This window comes from Denticeps clupeoides, chromosome 10 (assembly GCF_900700375.1).
Source record: "Denticeps clupeoides chromosome 10, fDenClu1.1, whole genome shotgun sequence".
In the NCBI taxonomy this organism is placed as follows: domain Eukaryota; kingdom Metazoa; phylum Chordata; class Actinopteri; order Clupeiformes; family Denticipitidae; genus Denticeps; species Denticeps clupeoides.
In genome coordinates this window covers 17,746,964-17,768,597 of record NC_041716.1, presented here as the reverse complement: position 1 = coordinate 17,768,597, position 21,634 = coordinate 17,746,964, and the positions used below count along the sequence as shown (strand labels likewise).

Below are 21,634 nucleotides of genomic sequence, written 5' to 3'. Positions count from 1 at the left end.
GTCGTTTAATTTCTCATTGTTTAAATGTTTTTTGTTCACCTCATCCTGCGGAAACTTAAACTTAATTTAACCAGATTTTCCGGAAAACACCGAACCTGGCAACACGACAGCACTGTGCTCGTCCTCGTAATCTCCACGCGCGCGTGCCGATCCGACCCGCGGAACGCGCTCTGATTGGACAAGCGGCGGCGCCGCCGCTTACGTAAGCGCGCGCGCGCGCGCGCGCGGGGGGGGGGGGGGGGGGGTGTTGGAGGGAGGAGGCGCGCCGCCGACGCCGCAGCGTCCATTCCCACCGATGGAGCGAGACAGCCGACGCGCAGCCCGACCCCTGGAGCCCTGAGCAGCGAGCAGCGGCGGCGGCGGCGGCGGACGCGTCAGGCTTCTTCCCGCTTCCCTCCATCCTCCATCCATGCGCTTCTTCAGGCTCACCTTCAAGTGCTTCGTCGACTGCTTCTGAGCGCTGGGTTCCACCGCCGGCTGGGACGCAGTAAAGATTTTCCGCATCCATCTCGCACCTGCCACCTCGCCAAATTCCCCCCACACTCATCTGTACATTTTTGTAAAAGAAAAACGTGTCGAACATAAAACCAGAAACTGAAGAACTGTATAAAAGGCGCGGACGCGCTGCCTGTCACCTGCATCGATCTTATTTTCCTGGAGCAGCAGCGACTGCTGTCTAACCGGCGGCATGTCGCCTGGAGTCGGGCAGCAACCACCGAGTAAGTGTCGTCTTTCCTTCTCCACGTTTGTTCCCGTTGGCCCTCGGCGTGGATGTATAACCTGCGGCGCAGCGGCCCGTGGTCGGGGGCCGTGGGTGTGATGCCGCGTAGAAATGCTGCAGCCTCTGGAGCATCCTAATCCCAGTGATGGCCACGATGAGCAGGAGATCATACTAAAAGCCCTGCAGAGATATCACATCAAGTCAGAATAGCACATGTGAGGTTTCCTAGAGTGAACATACCACTGAGGTAAAACCATGAAGATTTTTATGAGATATATATATATATATATATATATATATATATCTTTATACATATGAAATGAGGTGTATCCTGTAAGAATTGAATGATTTTCAAGCATTGGGATGAAAGCGACCCCTTCCGAGCGTCTCCTGGCTCCTCGCTCCCTGGAACCGCTCTGTTCTGGTATAAACTGCTTTTGAGTTTAGTTACGCTCTGATTGGAGGGGCTGATGTCACTGGAACATGGCAGTGACCTGAAGATTTGTAGTGTGTGTGTGTGTGTGTGTGTGTGTTTGGGTCGAATGAAGACGGAAAGCCTGTGAACCCACATGAACCTGGGTTCGATGAGGACCTAGGAGGAGACAGGCTCTAGTTAACAGTGTGTTCCAGGCAGGGGTGCGAGGTGTGACCAATCCTATTTCTGTCCCCTCTCCCACGCAGGTGATATAGGTCTCTCCCCGGTACGGTCAGAGGTAGCTGGCGAGGAGGAGGAGGGGGAGGTGGCGTGCCCGCTCGTGCCCTCGAACGATGCGTGCAGGGGTGACGCCACATGTGTGTACGACGCCCCCGGGGCTCTGGAGCAGCCAGAGCGGCAGATGTGGAGCAGACAGATGGACTTCATCATGTCCTGTGTGGGCTTCGCCGTTGGTCTCGGCAATGTGTGGCGCTTCCCTTATCTCTGCTATAAAAATGGAGGAGGTGAAGTGCGGGTTCACACACACACACACCCACACACACACTCTACTAACTCATTACTAGACACATCTTTACAGTTACTTTTCTGTTACGGTGCTATTCAACCATTTTCTTACTAGTAGAGGTGGCAGAAACACACACATCCTTCACTGCAGTTCAGATTGGCTTTTTGACTCTTTAATCAGTACTTCAGAAGTATTGACTTTTATTACTCAAGTTAAAAGAAGAGAATAAGTGCTCTGAAACGTACGGTACTTACAGTAGGCATGAGAGTGAAAAGCAGCCCTATGACTGACAAAGCCATTTTGGCAAATTAATTCAATTGTAACTGAATAGAAACTCCATTTAACCACGAGGTACAAATTAGCAGTCAAATTAAATGAAACTAGAGTAGCAAGACTGTTATGTAAAGAGTAGGAAAGAAGCAAATTCATTTTAAAAAGTTTGAGCTTCTCATCATGTGACTGTCCGATCCAAAGGGAACGAGATGCCGGCCTCACCATCGGCCTCACCTTCTCTCTCGGCAATATTACGACGTCTGTGCACATTTCTGTGGTGTCTGTGTTCCCTTTCACTTTTTTTTGTGTGACCCTGGTATAAAGTATCACAGTTGTAAGAAACACCACACTGAGGCACTCCTGTTTGTTAGACACAATATCAGCACTGTCTCCTGCTCCTCCAGTGCCTGTTGGGGGGGGTGGGTGCACACACTCACACCCACTGTGTCACAGGGCTGCCCGCTTGGGACCTTCATCCAGTGTTTTTTTTTTTTTTTTTTTTTTTACTTGTATAGAATTGTTTAGTGGGAGCGCTGCAGCGTTACCCAGGTACTCGCCCTTTTGCAACACGATGCCGCTGATGGAGAAATAAGAGCTAATGGGCCACTGGACCAAAACAGTCCTGCGTCACAATGCCACTACAATGCCGATTGAGAAGGGAAGGCACTCTCCTCCTCTCCCGCCTGCCTTCGCTTCTCCTGAACGCCGCCATTCATTCCAGCGTCTCTTTCCCCCCCTTCCTGCCTCCCTCCTATGTCTGTCTTCATCCTTATAAGGCCTGTCGCTCTCGGAGCTGCGGGAGAGCGGATGAGAGCATGCGCGCTGATGGGCGTCCCTGCACCGTCCTCCTACTTTCCTTTTACTTCCTGCTCGATGTGTGTGTCTGGTCGACCATGCACGTGGCGTCCGTCATGCAACCCCCTAGATCTGACCCCCCATGTCGGTACAGTGGTGTCAGCGTGTGAATTTTCTACGTTCCTCGTGCTGCACTGTCATGGGCTGATGTTGCTACAGAGGACAGAAACCAAGATAACTTGACAATGCGGAATTGTCAAATACCGCAGACAGGGTCTATCTGTCTACCTGTCTGTCAGTGTGCCTATCTGCCCCTTTCAGTCTTCCTGCCACATTTCAAGGACTAAGCTGAGATAGTTGAGGAATTAAATGAAATTGTTTCCCTCTTCGACTATTTTATGAATCTACACCGAATTTAACATTCCGGTAGCCCTGTAAGTTAGATCAGAGATCGTATTCTCATCAGCGTTTCCCAGCCCTCTTTCCTGGTTTTTTAATGTTCAAATACCAAAGTTTTCTTCATGCGATTTAGTTTTTCTGCCGGCTGCAACCTTATTACATGCATTTGTAACCTGAATATTGATACTCTTCACTCTTTACATGTTCAAATAATTCAAATCATAATTCCAATTTCTAACCCATTGTGCGCCATTCCGTGCCTACTGATCTCAGCCTGATTAGACGCGTTTTACAGGCACATAAAAGTTTTTCTGTTTGTGTTCTACATAATATTTATTCATGTGGAACACATTGCCCAAAATGGTTGCTTTGTCCTTTACAGGCCTACTTTTTACTTTTAGACTTTTTTTTGTTTTGTTTTAAATCCTGTTTTTTCCATTTCAGATGGAGTAAAATGTTGTGTTCTTTTGCTGCTCGAGTGACTGTGGCAGTTTGGAAGTGAATGTTGTGTTCATTTTTTTTTTTTGTATTTGTCATAGACACAACTTCCAACTTCGAGAATTTTCCTTAGATAGACGCTCCCTTGACTCTTGTGTAATTAAATCGAAATGTTATTGTTGAGTTGGGAGAGTGTGTTGAATGTTTAATATAATTCGAATTAAGTTTGTCACTCTAGCAACTTAACAAACGAACACAATTCATCTGCAAAAGTACTTTTAAAAACTCAGCTAATGTCAATTTAATAATTGCGAAGCAGAATGACCAAAGCTCTCTTTACACCTATCGCCGTTTCTAGCCACTGCAGAACCGTAGACAGGCCAGGGCCGAGATTTACAGCTCTAGTCTATATAGCATACAGGATTATACAGCGTTTGGGTGTGTTACTGGGATTTTTTTTAGAAAACAATTAATGATTGCTATTAGAATTTTGGTAACCTCAGCACAGATACAATTCTGTGGCCCTCCTGTGATTAACCAGGTTGGGAACCACTGATCTGCTTGGCTGATAGTTCCATTACAGCACAACCCCTTTATGGTAATATATTAAAAGGTTTGGTGCTGTGTTATGCTTAAGTTGTGTATTCTGTATGCTGTTTGTGTTAAATGACATCTTGGTTTGTAGGATTATGCGTGGCATTATGTGTCTTGTTGACTGTGCTGTAAGTTGTGTCTGGTGGAGGTGTGTACGTTTCGTTGACTGTGTTTGTTGTGTGGTGTTCCAGGCGTGTTCCTGATCCCATACGCTCTGATGGTTTTTGTTGGGGGGATCCCTGTGTTCTTTCTGGAGATTGCGCTGGGCCAGTTCATGAAACAGGGCGGGGTGTCGGCATGGAACATTGCGCCCCTCTTCAAAGGTAATTTAAATCACGAGATACATAGTTACAATTAACATATTTAACACACTACCATTATGTTTGGACTCACCTTATCATTTGTGGGTCTTTCTTATTCTGAAGAAATCTACTTTGTAGAACAACTGTAAACTGAACACTCAAAACTATACAAAACAAAAGTGCTCAGACGTAAACCCTTTTCTTTAAGTTAGACACTGGGGATGGCGATTGGCCTGTTCTATAATTCCAGTGTTGACCGCTTGTTGCGGTTTTTACTTAATAAATGACCATCCCGTAAATCTGATTATGGTGACAATAGTGTCCTGTCCTGAGGCTAAAGGCAGGTGACTCCGAAGAATGTGATTATTCAACTTACTTTCTTCACAATAGCTGTCATTGCTTTCGTAGAGTTGGTGCGGCCTAGATTTTGAGTGGTAGTGTATATAGGTTCATATTAGTATCCAAAAGATTTGCCTTTGGTTACAGATGTTCTGTTTAGGGTTCATTTATGACGTGAACCTCTGCATATAATGTACTTGCTGTGATAGGTTGAGCGTGACTTGGATGTTTATGCCCAGATTTACACTTTTTCTTTCCTTTGTGTAATTTTTTTGTCTGCTATATTCCATGTTGTGTCTCTTTCTCAGGATTGGGCCTTGCCTCCATGGTGATTGTGTTTTTCTGCAACACCTACTACATCATGATCTTGGTCTGGGGACTCTACTTTCTGCTGAACTCTTTTACCTCACCACTGCCATGGGCGACCTGCGGCAACCACTGGAACACGCCAAACTGCACAGAGGACTTCCGGCGAGTGTGTCCCAACCATTCGGCAACAAACAGCAGCTGCGTTGAACTGGAAGGCATGCAGTCACCCGTCATGGAATTCTGGGAGTGAGTGATCTTGCCTGTGTCTGTTTTGTATTTTATTTCTGAAGCACTCATTCGACTTTGCTGGACTTAGCTGCGTTAAATGAGTATGTATGTCAAACAGCAGTGTTTCATTTGGACGATTGTCTGTCCTCACTACCTCTGTACTCTTTTCTCTGACTCTGTCTCTCGTCCCATCGTCTCCTCCGTCAGGAGGAACGTGCTGCGTCTTTCTGGGGGGCTGGATGAGGTGGGGGACATCAGTGGCAACATGGTGCTCTGTCTGATCGTCACCTGGGTCATTGTCTATTTCTGCATCTGGAAGGGCGTGAAATCCACAGGCAAGGTGCTGTGTGTGTGTCTGTGTTAATATTCGTGTGTTTGTGTGTTGATATAAGTTCAGTAATGTGTAGATGCTTGTCCCGTTGCATGTGCATGCATGTGGGTTTATGACCGTGTTATTAGAGGTCTGTTTGTGTGTGTAGTTGCTGTTTTGTGTCTGGAGTTTTGGAAACCTTGGTACTTGTCCAGCACAAAAACAAAGGGCTGTATTCAGGCAGGCACCTATAAGCAGATTACTGTGTCTGTGTGTGTGTGTGTGTGTGTGTGTGTGTGTGTGTGTGTGTGTGTGTGTGTGTGTGTGTGTGTGTTAATATCGAAAGCTCAGACAGAATTTGGTGACAATGACTTTAAAAGAAACTGAAAATCAGTCTGCTTTGATAGACTGGTACATTTAGAATTTACATAATTTCACAAATCATGTGTACATAATTTCTTTAAAATTACCAGCAATTAATCCCTCGTTTGGTTGTTCAAGGAGTGAGAAGTCATCCAATTTATCCAGATTTTGAAATCTGTACAACCTTACCTCTCCTGATGATGAACTGAATAAGATGAAGAACTGCTGTATACGTTGCCTGAAGTGTATTTTCACACCACAATTGTGCAAAAGAAAATTGTGCTGTAATGAAATGTCAGCTTTAATGTTAAGTGTGCGCACGTGTGTGTCTGTGTTACAGGTTGTGTACTTCACAGCTCTTTTCCCATACGCGGTCCTATTGGTTCTGTTTGTTCATGGTGTTTCGCTGCCTGGAGCCTTGGACGGAATTGTGTACTACCTGAAACCAGACTGGAGCAAACTTACACAGGCACAGGTGTGTGTGGTCAATATGTCTTCAGTGTGTGTGATTCATGAAATAGGGGTGTGTTATTGTGATCATGTTATTATTGGAGAGGTGTGTGTCTGTAATGATTATTATAATAATGGTGACGTGATAGGTGTTTTTGATTATTGTGTAATGAAACGTTAGCGTGTGTGTGTGTTAGGTGTGGATTGATGCTGGGACTCAGATCTTCTTCTCCTATGCAATTGGTCTGGGAGCGCTGACCGCTTTGGGCAGCTATAACCGTTTCAACAACAACTGCTACCAGTGAGTACACACACACACACACACACACACACACACACACACACAGAGGAGAAAAAAAAGAGTACTATTCAGAGGACTCCTGACTGAAGGATCAGCCTTGATTCATAGCAAGTTTACTTACTGCTGGACATGGACTCTGTGTGTGTGTACGCAGCCTAAATAAGACAAAACAAATTGCAAACATTGCGTCCTAAAATGGGCAGAAAAGCCTTTTACACTGGGAATGTCTGGTATGTTGATTCACTGGATTTGTGTGTATTCATGCCTTTTTTTTGCCTGTGTGTGTGTGTGTCTGCGTGTTTTTTTTTTTATGAATGCACTGTAAGTGATTGTTTGTTTTTGTCATTGTGACACGGTGCACACACAGAAATGTGCCCTTTGCATGTGTTCCCGCAACCCTTCAGTTATGAGTCAACTTCCTTACCCGCTAGACCATCACTGCCGCTAAACGTGTGTGCATATAAAGTTCCGAAGTTTGTGTCCATGAGATGAAGAATATGCATCACTTGTGCAAATCACTTGTTTATCTTTTTTTTTTTTCCAGAGACGCATTTGTGCTGGCGCTCATAAACAGCGGAACAAGTTTTTTCGCTGGCTTCGTGGTGTTCTCCGTCCTGGGGTTCATGGCGGCAGAACAGGGTGTGGACATAAGCCGCGTTGCAGAGAGTGGTGAGCACACACCTTTATCTCCTGAATTCATCTCTTTTTATTTTCTCTTGATTCTTTGCTCTCAATTGCTGTGTCCCCAGGTCCAGGTTTGGCATTTATAGCCTATCCGAAAGCAGTCACCCTGATGCCACTGGCTCCCTTGTGGGCGGTGCTCTTCTTCTTCATGCTTTTGGTTCTGGGCCTAGACAGTCAGGTGAACCTCCTGCCACAGCACCACACCCACAGCCTTCATTCTGTCCTCAGCATTAAACTCTGTTTATATCGTCCCCACACACTGCTCCCCGGGCACCTGTCATGGCTGCCCACTGCTCACCAAGGGTGATTGTTAAATGCAGAGGACACATTTTGTTTTGCAGCACAATAAATTGAATAAACAATTGCATTTATTAATAATTGAATATTTTTATTTTCTGTGAATTAATTTGGGATTTAAGTAATTTGTGGTCACAACTGTGTGACCTGTTGCCCACTGCTGGGCACATCTCCACCAACCAAATTTTATAACTGGAACTAATGGTGTTATAAGAATCCCATAATATTCATACTAAGCATGAGCTAAGAGACACTGGTCTCTGTAGGTGGAGAGACTGGGCTCATGTCATGTGACTCGTCTCTTTTTCTGTCTCAGTTTGTTGGTGTGGAAGGTTTCATCACGGGGCTCATGGACATGCTTCCTCCCAAATCTCTGATTGGCTCTTTGCGTCGTGAGGTCATCGTAGCAATATGCTGCGGCATCTGCTTCATCCTGGATCTCTCTATGGTAACGGAGGTGAGTTTGGAGGGTAGAAGAGCAGAATGAAGAAGAGAGAAAGGATAAATGTGGTGTTCGAGGCACAGAGAGGACATCTGACCTGGGTTCATGAGGGGCATCGCCAGCAGTTCAATAACCGCAGCACTGCGTGCTTTATAATAAACGTAATAATGACAGAAAAACATAATAATGACAGAATACTGAATCTATTTAGCAATGTATTTTATTACAGTACAGTAGTGTATTGAAATGCAGGTAAAATACGGGGCTTGAACATTTACTTCAGATGTATTTTATTCCATCCAATCCCGGCTGTAAATAATGGTTTAATTGAAGTTGATTTGAATCACAATTTCAGTCTTTCTCTCACTTCTCTCTCAGGGTGGCATGTATGTGTTCCAGCTTTTTGATTATTACTCAGCCAGTGGGATGACATTGCTGTGGCAGGCCTTTTGGGAGTGTGTTGTCATAGCCTGGGTCTATGGTAGGCCTCAAAACTCATCACTTCCAGCTCTCCAAGCATGCCAGATATTTCCTGTATTCATGTCAGATCCTCTTTTGTGGCATTCGCCTTCAATAAGGAGACAGATTGTCCCGTCTGCTTGCAGGCTCAAGCAGATCTGAAATATGAACCTCATACAAATGGCCCAGCCTTTATTAAAGCAGCAAATCACAAGAGGCCAAGAGTGGGTTGCAGTGACAATACGGAAAACTTAAAATAACTTAAAAAAAGACATTCTCTAAAGAATGTCGAGGGGCGACTGTTTTGACGTTTTATCAAAAACCTCCATATTTTTCTCAATGCTAACCAAATAATTCACATATTTCACATTGACAAAACATATATCGCTGGTTAATTCAAATGTATCAAAAACAATTTATTTCTAAATGTGCCAGTCAATAAGTAACTTGTGCACAGAATTTATAATAATTTAGCTTATATTGATTTTGACTGTGCCCTGCTGCATTTGTTTTCAGCCACTCACCCTCATTCTTACTTCTTTCTACAAAACCTTTTGTTACTCGCAGGAGCAGATCGCTTCATGGACGACGTGGCTCGTATGATCGGCTACCGCCCCCTACCCTATATGAAGTGGTGCTGGTTGTACATCACACCTTTAGTCTGTATAGTGAGTTAATGTGTTTAAGTTCAGTCATCGCTGTACCGGGTGTTTTTAACTGTGACCAACGAAGAGCTGAGAATAAATGCTATCTGTTCGCTCTGCATGTTGTACAGCACACTAGTGAGTTTATCTTCCATTACAGACATTTCCCGTTTTATTAAGTGTGTGTGTGTGTGTGTGTGTGTGACCAGGGTGTATTCCTGTTCCATGTGGTGAATTACGAGCGGCTGGTGTATAACGGGGTGTATGTGTACCCCTGGTGGGGGGAGTTACTGGGCTGGGCGTTGGCCTTGTCCTCCATGCTCTGTATCCCCTTCACTGTTCTCTACAGACTGCTGCACTGCAAGGGCTCCCTCCCAGAGGTGTGTGTTATTGTGGCTCACTTTACACAATTAGCAATCTCTCAAATTATTGCACTGAGTCCAATACACACTTTACATGCCCTTGTACACTTATACACTATTTTTTGTTCGCTTGCTTTAAGAGAGTTTAATGTCATTTATGTGTGGATCACACACTCTTGTTTCTCTTCAGCGATGGCAACACCTGACCACACCCGTTTGGGGGCGGCACCACCTGGAGTTCCTCCCACCTGAGACAGAGACTAAACTACTGCCAACCACAGAGCAGAGCAAAAACACTCTGCTGTACGAGAGTGTCATCTAAAACACACACACACACACACACACACACACACAAGGCACTAAACCTCAATCTATCATACACACAGGCATTCCTTTCTGAGGCACCAGGCACTAATCTAGTCTTTGACACTCACAGTATTGTATTTGTCTCTCCTTCCTGCTGTCTGTGTACAATTATACTTTTTGGCGCGTTAAGTAGATCTGAAGTGTTGTGTTTCCAGTATTCTGTCTGCGTGATAGTGTTGCGAGGAACAGTCACAGAGAAAACGTAAGGCAGTGTTTATTTTTTATTTAGGAAAAGAAAATACAGAACTCACCCCCCTTTAATGGATGTATAAATGTGTAAAGCATTAAAAGAAAAAAAATGGCTTGAATTTACGGTGAATATAAATACATAGAGATAAGGATATGAAAAGGCCTCTGTGAATAACTTAATTATAATAGTAAAGAAATCAGTATTGCTGAATACTATAATCATCACAAATGTATCCGGCGGTTATATCAAGTACTCTGAATGTATGATTTTTGTGTTTTACTGACTGACAAATATGTAATCATGCTGAATTTGCTTGATACTACACCTTACTGAAAAACTACTTAACAGTATTCAATTTCCTGCAGATTACTAATTCAAACTGAATTATTGAATCATAAATACTCAAAACCCTGGCTGTGTGCATCTTTGGTGTAACTAGTTGGCGTCTGTCATGTACAAAGGATGTGCATTAAAAGAAAAATGATGAAAAAATATTTTGGGGTTTTAATTTCACTAAAGAACGTCATGCAAATGACTTAATTTCACCTTCAGGGCTTGACTCACAGATAAAGGGATCAGCAAGAGTCTTGAGGAGAACTGGGTGTCTGGGTTGAGGAAACCCACTGCACAAATATATATTTGAAAAAGCTGTAACATTCTTTACTTCTTTTTAAGCTCTGAGGCCACTCAGCAGAGGTTCCATCAGAGATATGTTCTTTTAACAAAAAGAGCCAAACACGAACTCTAATTCACATTCATTTTGCCTCCCCTGCTCTGTTCTGAGAGCGAGGGAAGGGGGGGAATTTACTTGTGCCACTTTTGACCTCTGCTCATTACTCATAACAATAATGATGACACATTTTATTGCTGACTTCTTAGGTTTTAAATAAAAAACTAAATAAAAGGAACCTGTCGCCGTGGTAACTGTGTTTGTCGTCTTGGAAACCCAGGGTTGTGGAGGGCTGTGGAGGGTTGTGGAGGGAGGTAGGCTGTCGGGGAAATTCCTGTCTGACCCCTGCTGGTCACAGTTTGGTAACGCAGGTCAAATCCTGTTACCATAGAGCAGCAAACTGTCAGTTTCTGTGATGACATCGCATTTCCTATCTCATGCAACAGATCAGTGTGTGTTCTGGCAGTACAATTGAGTGTGTGTGTTATTCATATGAATAGGTACACAAAGAAGCCATCTAATATGTGAGGAAAAATGATAATACAAAAAATTACTGTGTACTTTTTGTGGGCCCTCATATGGAAAGATGCTTATTTTCAAAAATTTGTGGAAACACAGGGCTGTGCATGTCCAGGGCTGTCAATAATGTGTGAAAGTGTCATTATGACACACTGCAGCACAGCACATGGTGCACATAACTAATTTAACCCATCACTCTTAATGAGCAGTGGGCAGACATGAAAGGTGCCAAGGGAGCAGTGTGTGGGGACGGTTCTGGATTTGAACCCGCAACCCTTCAGTTTTGAGTCCCCTTCCTTACCCGCTATTGGCCACTGTGTGTGAGATCTTTACCTGTATAGGCTGGTGACTGGGCAGTTCTCTCCCTTTGAGCATCAGACAGTGTAGCACTGCATCGTGGATGGTTGGGAAGACTTTGCTCTTACACACTCCTTCAGAGAAGAACCCACCCTGTTCTAGGTGCTGTACCACACACACTGAAACACACACACACACACACACACACACACTTACTTTTTATCTATATTGTAAATTTACACATACAAACTATTTCATGTACAACTGTACATTGACAGTTGCAGTCGATGGTAGCATGAAAGCATGTTGTAATTTGCTCTGGTGTCCACCAAATAAATAAAATGTAATTGTAGAAGCTAAAAGCCACACTGAAGCACCATGAAACAACATTCAATACATTTGGTCAAATTTCACATTTTGTATGATTCATGTAATATATAATCTCTGAGCAATATTTGATTTTTTTGTAATTGTGCATATAAAATGGTTGGACTGTGCGAGTGGGAGGATGTGTGTGTGTGTGTGTGTGTTTGTGCTGAAAGTGTGTTTTGGACACCCTGGCATCATCCCGCTGACAGAAGACATTCACTCACCCTGACAGCCTGCCAGGTAAACAGCCACATCCACCTCGCCAAAGTCTCGGACTATCTGATAAACAGAGAGAGAGAAACGTGTCAACATCCGTCTCCAGCTTGTCCTCCTGTTGAGAAGAGAATGGGATTTTTTTTACAGAACACAGAAGTGTTTGTTCTGTCTGAGGGACGTCTCTCTTGATAAGGACAAAGTCGAGCAGCACATTTTAAAGGGCAGCTTGTTTTTTCATTTTCAAAACGTCCCCAAGGTCGCATGCCGCCTGACCTCCATTCTCTCTATCAGTTCCTACGTCGCCACCTTTATACAGCCCGTCCTTTGTGCCTGTCTCTCTCGCCGCCATCATAATGCACACACACAGTTTGTCTTTTTCAATCCATTACGTTGACATACTAGTGCTATAATAAACATTATGCAAATATATGTATATATTATATGTTTATGCAATTATTTATTTATGTATTTGATCATGTCTTCTCTTCTGTATGCATTAATGGTACGTCCAGTTCAGTAACATCCAGTTTATTTCATGCTTGGGACTATATTAAATACTGTGCTGAGCTCATTTAACACTTAATATTTAACTCGTTCTAACAAGGGTCTGTTAGTTATTCAAATTTATGTGTGTAACTATTTATCAAAGCTGTTGCACTTTGCTCCCTTACATTTTTCAGCATCTTCAGTGTAACCGTATCAACAAAGCCGACCGTGGACAGATCCAGGATAACCGAGTGTGTGCTGCTCTGGCTGGACATGTGTATTCTGGTTGAAGTGGCACATGTGTCCTCCTCATCTTGGAAGCCCCAGTTAACGTTGCCATTGGCGACACATTCTGATTGGCCCACACTCGCTGAGTCTGTGCAGGGGTCCGAGCCACACTGGCGGGCGAACTCCGTCTCCTTGTTGACAGAAAATGCCGGCTGATTGGTTGGTATGACAACCATCGCGTTCTGAAACACAGGGAGCAGGCAGGTCAGGGGTTACATGTTCTGGTCTATGCAAAGTAAATGTGTGTGTGTGTATGTGTCTGCATTAACACAGAGATGAACTGACATTTCTTAGTTGCTTGCTTTTTCTGTTCTTCTGAGCTTCTCGTTTCTCTTTCGCTATCCTCTTCCTCTTGTGCTTCAGCAGCTTATTGACATTGATCCCACTCTAACAGAGAGACAGGCATGAGTGAACAAGAAGCCCACTGGAGGTCTGTGTGTGTATGTGTGTGTGTGTGTGTGTGTGTGTGTGCGCATGCACGCATGGCACCTTCTCCTCCAGAGCCTGCCGATAAAGCTCAGCGTTGGCATGATAAAGAAAAGAGGAGCAGCGGAAAATAGTGATGCCAAGAATCTCCTTTGCCTGCAAAAAGCCACAAACCCACACACAGGTCAGGTCTGGTCGTGAAATAATATTTCTCCAGGCTGCGTCCCTGCGTGTGTGTAGTGCGTCTCACACCTCAGCGTAGGTCTGCGCGTCCACGTAAAGTTCTGTCCCAGGCAGCCAGCCTAGAACATAGTACTTTGGACTAATACGGGGAGGGGCAGAGAGTGGAGAACGCGCGTTGGATCAGAGCAAGGACGACGGCGCTTCCGAGTAATTGCAGGTGGCCGTAACTCACCGCTGCGTCCGGAGGATGACTGTGAGCAGAGAGAAGGTGACGGACACGGCCAGGCCGACGTCCAGGTTCAGCAGCAGAGTGCAGGCGAAGGTGACCACCCACACCAGCTGCAGACAGACAGTGAGGCTGTCACTCAACAGGAGTTCCGTTTTTAAACCAGCGCATCTCTCAACACTTTCACTTGCTGTTATTAATAGTGGAACTTCAGTGATATGACAGACATTCTTTTGATTCGGCCCTGGAGAATAAAATGCAGTTCTTTCGCAAATTCTTTTGACTCTCACGTGCCTTCAGCATCTCGAGCCAGGAATCTCGTGCCCAATCTTTCACATTAGAATCTTTGAAACCAAAGTTCCGCAGTATTACAGTTTACCTGGGTACAGTACACCTGGGTACACCTGGGTAAACCCTGACATGCCTGGTCACCAGGACGTTCAAGTACAGCCAAGTACATTCAGTGTGCAGTGTGAGAAGGAAAATCTCACTCTATAGCCAACAAGTAAGTCTGAACTTAGTCTGCTGGAAACAGTTTAGAACCCTAAAGCTAACAAACATTAGACTGGACTGTATGTATCATTGTGAGCCTGTCCTTAAATATCCCCTGACATGAAAATTATTTTGCTTTTATGTCGGTCTTATTGGTCCCCTTATATTGTATCTGTAGTCTTTCCAGAATTCAGCCTTGGATCAGAATTACAGCCCATTTGATCCAGTCCCACAAAGAGATTTCCCCAGGATGCGCCATGTCGGTGTCTGTAGCTTTAAATGCTAATGAGGAGGAGAGCAGCCGATAAAAGTTGAGCGCGCAAATGGCGTCATCAACACCATTCACCAACCACAATGTTTGGCGTAGACAGTAAGTCAGTGTTTTTCCAGCAAACACAGGACAGAACTGAAAAAAACATTTGTGCTCATTTTTCACACATTTGGAAGCCATTACGGTTGGTGGAGATGTTTTAGGGGAGGGGTGGTAAATTCTCTGGGCAGAAAAAGCATGAGAAATGGGAGGTGACCTTTCCCCTTATGACGACATGAGGGGACAAATTACAGGTCCGACCATCTGATCTTCTGCTCTCTGAATGACCAAAAACACTCTTTACACCTATCATCATTTCTAGCAACTGCAGGCCATAGACAGGCTTGGGGAACTCTAAATAGTTCCCGTAGTTCAGGATGGGGGAACTCTGTTAAATAATCTCACAAAGTGACATTTTCATGATAGGGGACCTGTAAAATCAACAGCCATGGAGCGTCTAAGCAAAAATTTGAAGCTCATTTTGCCTGCTTTTCTTTTGAAACATTTTATTCATAAGCCTGAAAGGCAAGCTGGCTGTTCCACTTGTGGAACCTGTGAAGCTATAAACGGTGCAGAATTCAGCAAAGGGGGGTTATTTTGCTGTGGTTCGGTGACACCAAGGAACATGTCCAGGCAGGAGTCTCAACCCTTCAGTAATCAGCACCTTCTACCCTCAGTGAAAATTAGCAGGGAAATGTGACGGAAGCTGCGATTGGCTAAAATAACAATAATAAAAAACAGAATGAACTTAATTGTATTCATGATAGGACCTATTTGTTCATTTTAACCTATTGTTCATATGTGTGTGTGTGTGTATGTATGTGTGTGTGCTCTTCCTAATGTGGGTTTGGGCCCAGTGTCCCAGGATGGGCTCCAGCACCCACAACCCTGATTAGGTTAAGGAAAGTGAGGTGAGGTGAGACTGTGAGAATTGCCATGAAGTACTATTGTAACCATAGTAAAGGTAACCAGAGCATAAGTTATTCCTTGATTTTCTAAAAGTTGTTCCTACAAATGCTTCCTTATTTTAAGGCAGGGTGAAGGCTGAGCTTCCTTAAACAAAACTCACCAGATCAACTCTGTTGGTCTTCCAGAGGAGAGGGAGGTCAGCACACTGTTTGAACATACCCTTCAGATTCACAAATACGATGGTGGACAGAACAGCCTAAAATACCCACAGACATGGGTACACATGTGGATTGGTATGTGGTTAGTTGTGTGTAAATAAATAAACCATTGGGGGTTTTTTTTGCATGTGACTGTTGTCTTACATGCAAAATATGTTTGTACCTTTGGTAATTCCTCAAAAAGGGCACCCAGCTTCAGGACAGTTATCAGCACTATGACTGCAGAAATTGCTCCAGCCATCTGCAAATGGCAGAAAAAAATGTAAGAAACCAGCTGAGCGTTCTGATTCTATCTTGTTAATGTCCATGCAACATTTAGCTGGATTCCATAAAAAGTCTAATAAATAACTAAATAAGTAGCATGCAAATATAATCATTATGCTATTGTGCATGTGTGTGTTTGTGTTCTTGTTCTTGCACAGTGTCCAAGGTAAAGCTTTTGGCAGAATGACGGAAATATAGTGAAGCAATGCAATTCAATGCAATAAATGTGAAAATAAATGCAGTTATCAGACGCTCTAATCCAGAGCAACTTCCAATCAGTTTTTGAGTGTCTTGCTCAGGTTTAAGTGTCTTGCTCAGGGACACAATGGTAGTGGGGTTTGAACCTGGGTCATTGTGGTCTTGTGGATCACAGGCTTGTATATTACTAGGCTGTGTTCATCTCACCTGTGTCTTACCGCCTGTGCTCTCCTGGACCAGGCTGCGGGACATGGAAGATGTGACAGAGTAGCAGTGAAAGAAGCCACCTACTGTGTTACTGAGACCCAGTGCCACCAGCTCCTGATGACAGAAAGAGAGACAGGATAATGATGGCTAAAGGGTCATTTTACCATGTGGGTTCAGACCAAAATAGAATCCAACTTTATCCAATACAGGGGTCAAGAAGTTGGAGTTACACCTTTTTTGTGCACTTGTTAAACACGGTGTAGTCTAAATAAGAAAATGGTACAAACCAGCAATACAATGCAAAACAATGAAATAGCTGAAACACAGCTAAATATACCAGTTGAACCCTTTTGGCTCACTGACCTGATTGTTGTCCACCTTGTATCCATATTTAAGGGCAAAGGTCTTGCCCAGGGAGATGCTGATGGCATAGCTCACCACCGCCACCGCAAAGGCATCACCGACCAGGGAGGAGAACAGGCCACGGTCAGGCATGGCAGGAGGCAACAGTCTGGGAGGCAGAGATCACAAGGCTTAACGGGCAGACCTGAAGAGGGCGCTAAACTGCAGTGGTCATCATCTAAATGCAGTTGGAGAGATTTCCTATTTAACATTTTTAATGAAAATGTAGTTTTCTAATTCAATTTCAAATATTAATTTTTTACATTTAATTTGTAAGCACATTAAGCTCATATGGTTAATATGAATCAAATTAAATCTCAGGTGGACACATAATTTTCATTTATCATAAATAATGTATTCACATAATCCTAAATGAAAAGAATGAGAAACGGTGCGAGTGTCTTGTCTATTGTAAATAACATTTTCTGCACACAGGAATATTTTTGTGTTGTGGTTAATTCCACCGTACTAAATGCACCCATCTGTTTCACATACTTATTTGGAATAGTTGTCAGAAATCTGCCTCTGGGGCAGCTGAACTGCTTACTGCAGTTTCAGTAGGGACTTGGTGTTCTCTCTGTGAGAGATTATCAGATCAGGAGAGTTTCTGCATCGAGCGGCAGCTGGCACCACGGCTTGGCACAGAGAGAGACTGGCCTTCATTCGGTTCCGCAAGTCATCGAGACATTTGTACACGCACACAATCTCTCTCAGAAGACCTCACATCTTGCGTCTGTTTCTTTGATATCTCTGACCTCACTTACAACCTTTAGTCCAGAAAGTGAAGGCTGGATGGAAACAACAAACACACACTCACACATAAACACACACAAGACCAACTCACCCACTTGGGATCTCTCCAACTACCTGAACTTGATGTATATCTCCAAGGTGGATGTAATAAGAGGTCAGTGTGGCAGCTATGATCTGTAAACAGACACACGTCTTTATTTTTCCTTCTTGAATTATACTTTCAGTAAGCTTCACAAAAAAGGTTATGCATGTGTGTCTTGGTTTTTGTAAGTGTGTGTGTGATGGTAGCTCCCTCTTCTGGCTTAAATAAACTAACATGGAAAACAGGATTAAAAATGAAGAGAAATATAGTCATGAATGATTAAGCACCACAGACATGAATAACAAATGAGTGACTTAGCGAATAAAAATTGAACACAGAAGAGGCCACTCACCACTAGCAGCTCGATGGGTATTGGCAGAGGAAGCTTCCTGCTATAGATGGAGTTGATCTCTTTCACTAAAATGAGGACAGCCAGAGACACAACACTGATGACCAGGGTGGGGACACTCGTCTGGGGAAGCAGGGCACAGACATCTACCAGGGTCTGCAGAAAGAAGAAGAAACAGGGAGACTTTCTCAACATGTCAGGTGTCATTAACCCTCAAGGTCATCAGACTCATTTCTAAATGCAATACATGTCAGACAATTATCAAATTTATATTAAACATTGCAATTAATTAATCACAATAAATTCTTAACCCAACAAATGTGTCCAGATGCAGCCGGTGCATCGCAGACACACCTCAAGCATGTTGCTCCTGTGTTTGAGAGCCTCAGAGGTGACTTGCCTCCTTTTAAAATGAACATAAATACGCATGCAAAGGATACGTTCACTGTATCAGGCGTAAAAAAAAGTGTGTGTGTGTGTATCTCTGTGTGTGCTCACGTATATCAGTTCCAGTGGTCCATTGTGACGCTGCGGGCTGACCCCAAACAGGTACTTGAGTTGGGAGATGACTACATGGGCAGCTGCACCAGTGGTGTACCCCCTGACCAGAGGCTCAGACAGATACGTGCCGACAAACCCAAACCTCATCATGCCCAACACAACCTGGGAATAAAAGAGAGGAAATGTTTGGCCCTGGGATGGTGGGGGAGACATTTTGAAATAATGGTTCACTGGAGAATGTTAGAGATTGGGTGGTCAGTATGGAATGGAACAACGATCAGACACCATACACATGTGGATTGCAGAGTTTTCAATAATTGTTACAGATGTTTCATCACACAGAGTTAGAAATTTTAAATGAGATATGATGTCAGTGTAAACACACCTGAAAAGCTCCAGTCAGAAGTGTGCTGGCTGTGGCCACTTGGACCCGGTATGTGTCTCTTGCAGCCTCATTTATATAAAAACCAGAGGAACTGTTTGTTCCGTTAACCAGGAAATGAGCATCAGGAGCTAATCGTTCTGTCACACTGCCAATCATCATACTAATGACAGCAAATGTGCCTGCACACACACATAGACATACAAAAAAAACATTAATAGAAATTCGAATTAATAACATACTGTCTCCGCCCACTCACTCACATCTTGGACAAGTAACCATGTGAACAGTGCGTACTACTGACCTATGGAGACGTGTCTGGAGGTTCCAAAAATGAAATAGATGAGCACAGGGTAAAAAGATGTGTACAACCCGTAGACTGGAGGCACAGACGCCAGCAGAGCATAGGCCATGCCTACAGGAGCATGAGATATACCAAACAGCATGATTTACTTCAGACAAGCTTTAATGTGCAAACAAACCTCAGAACAGGAGAATCCACTGTGCTATATGGCTTAAGGATTTGCAGGGAAAACTGAAAAAAGGTCATTTCAGCTTCTGGGGATCTTCCAATTTTCCTTCAAAATCAAATGGCTCACGCAGGTCAAACCAGTGCATCAGAAAAAGTATAAGAAAGGGTAGATTTAGAACTCAGGAAAAGAGAAGATTTCGGTCTGTTAGTCTTAATGTGTCAATGAAGCACTCCAAGACTGGGAGTAGGCAAAGTCTCAAGAAGGTAGGATGTTAATATGAGTTCATTTATAATTGATGGATGGATGGAAGAATGAATAATAGAGCAATTTGGGTGTTTTTACCTTGTGGCAAGTGCATGATGCCCACACTGATTCCCGCTATCAGGTCGCCAAGTCCATCCTCTCTGATGGAGTAACGTGGCAACCAGGAGAGAACTGGGACCCATGTCAGAAGCCAACGCTTAAGCTGAGGTACAGAACATCTGTGTTGATGAAAGAGAGTGTTGTGAGGAAAAAAATTAAAATAATTTCATCTATTATTTTACCACATACCACTGTAACCCCGTTAATATGTTGAAAACTGTTTCTGTGAGTCTGAAACAAAGTCAGAGTGAGTGTGAGGGACAATACAGTGTTAAAGTCTGTCCACCCTTGCTTAAAATGCCTGTTACTGGGAATCGTGACAAAGGCAGAAGTACTGATTACAAAAACGCATACATTTCTTTAATATTGTAAGCAACATAATTTGTTGGTCCATCATTTACAAGGACAAATTTTGAGGACCCAGCATGCTTGGTACTTAGTAACACCTTCATTGGTAAGTATTACAGCTTGTAAACATTTATTATTTTTTTGAAGGACCCAACATCTTTTTAACTTCAGTCTTTGAATAGATGGTGTGGTGTTCCAGAATTTGCTGGTACTGATATAAATCCCTTCCTCCCACTATCAATGAAAAGCAATGAGTCGTTTTGTGCACCAAACTGTCATGGAATGACAAGATTCTCTGTTGTGTGAAGAACAGAAAATTGTTCAGATCATCTGAATACCACTTTGTCCACAAATTGTTGACAACAAAAAGACAGTTCGTCATACATCTGAAAGTTATTTCTGTTTGGAAAATCAATCTTTTTATAGTCAGTCAAATTTGCCTGAATGGCATGTTTCTTTTAGGTGTGAAAAATCTCAGATCAATATTTTCTCCTTCTTTAAATGGATTTCTTGACATGTGCTCTGAGCATACTTTCCTCATAGTGATTGTGATGAAGCCACAAAAGAAGAATTAACTTAACTAAGAATTAATTAAGGTATGGAAGTTTGGTAAAGGTTACATAAGATCTCCAGTATCATTTATTCTTTGGTTGTACAAATGAAAGATTATAACATAAAACACTGAAAATGTTCAGATTGTGCACTTGAACACCCTGAGGTTTTTACTAAAATCATTTAAAAATGCAGCCCTTTTTCTTCAAATAAATGACATCAATAAACATGGCATACAAGAAAATTTTACAAACTTTGCGATGGGTCACACCCACTCTCCCTCACACCCCCTTGGTGAGGGAGTGTATGGAGTGTGGAGTATCTTACCTGACGGAGTTGCTCAGACGTTCCTTCAGGGAGGGTCGGAAGGAGCATGTCCGCCGTCCTGCTACCTGATCGAGCCGGAGTTCATTCAGAACGTCTCTCTCCACCCGAATCCCCCCGACTGAGCCTTCACATCCATCCATTCTCACCTCACTGTCCTGCCTCCTCACCTCCAGCTCACTGACCAACTCAGAGAAGTTAATGTAAAAGATCTGCTGGGCCAAACTACTGCCACTCACAAGGAAAAAGCAGGAGCTCGTCTACGCTGGGATTCTGCAGTCAAGTGACGTTTTCTCCTCGACTGTTATGGCTCCATCAGAGGAACAGAGCAAGACTGGAAGAACAACACTCTCATTGCGGTCCTTATCAAGGAATCCCCACCAATTCCCCCTCCCTTCTCACATGCACACCTACCACCAACATGCTGTGACACACACCTGCATGAGAAAAAAGCCGTAAACGTGACTCACGATCCTCAGCCCCGGAAACTGCTAAAACACACAGAGCCCCGATAAACACAATCAGATGGAATGTTATAATGAATGAGCAAATGTGCCACAAATAGAAATACACGAATCAACACACACACACACACACACACACACATACACATTACTAGA

At 43.5% G+C, this 21,634-nt stretch overlaps 2 protein-coding genes across 3 annotated transcripts; one reads left to right on the top strand and one right to left on the bottom strand.

The window, feature by feature from the left end:
* Positions 1-250: 250 nt before the first annotated feature.
* LOC114798085 (sodium- and chloride-dependent creatine transporter 1) lies at positions 251-10,701 on the top strand. Its single transcript, XM_028993477.1, has 14 exons — positions 251-719; positions 1,403-1,660; positions 4,353-4,484; positions 5,111-5,357; positions 5,547-5,679; positions 6,353-6,487; positions 6,660-6,763; positions 7,308-7,432; positions 7,513-7,625; positions 8,061-8,201; positions 8,565-8,667; positions 9,213-9,313; positions 9,499-9,669; positions 9,842-10,701. The coding sequence occupies exons 1-14, from the start codon at positions 689-691 to the stop codon at positions 9,971-9,973; spliced, it is 1,926 nt and encodes a 641-aa protein (XP_028849310.1). The 5' UTR covers positions 251-688; the 3' UTR covers positions 9,974-10,701.
* slc26a6l2 (solute carrier family 26 member 6, like 2) lies at positions 10,226-21,333 on the bottom strand. 2 transcript variants are annotated; one of them, XM_028993470.1, is made up of 19 exons: positions 21,018-21,333; positions 19,770-19,909; positions 19,259-19,369; positions 18,958-19,136; positions 18,570-18,734; positions 18,075-18,227; positions 17,732-17,814; positions 16,849-16,996; positions 16,486-16,599; positions 15,980-16,057; positions 15,759-15,854; positions 13,894-14,000; positions 13,731-13,800; positions 13,542-13,634; positions 13,338-13,439; positions 12,950-13,234; positions 12,287-12,341; positions 11,730-11,872; positions 10,226-11,256 (listed from the first exon to the last, which is right to left on the bottom strand). In XM_028993470.1, exons 1-19 carry the CDS (start codon positions 21,155-21,157, stop codon positions 11,230-11,232), a joined length of 2,289 nt encoding a protein of 762 aa, XP_028849303.1. In that variant the 5' UTR covers positions 21,158-21,333; the 3' UTR covers positions 10,226-11,229. The 2 variants fall into 2 exon arrangements, with proteins under 2 accessions (XP_028849303.1, XP_028849304.1); XM_028993471.1 differs by lacking the exon at positions 21,018-21,333 and having other exon boundaries at positions 19,259-19,272; positions 19,437-19,773.
* Between the last annotated feature and the right edge of the window lie 301 nt (positions 21,334-21,634).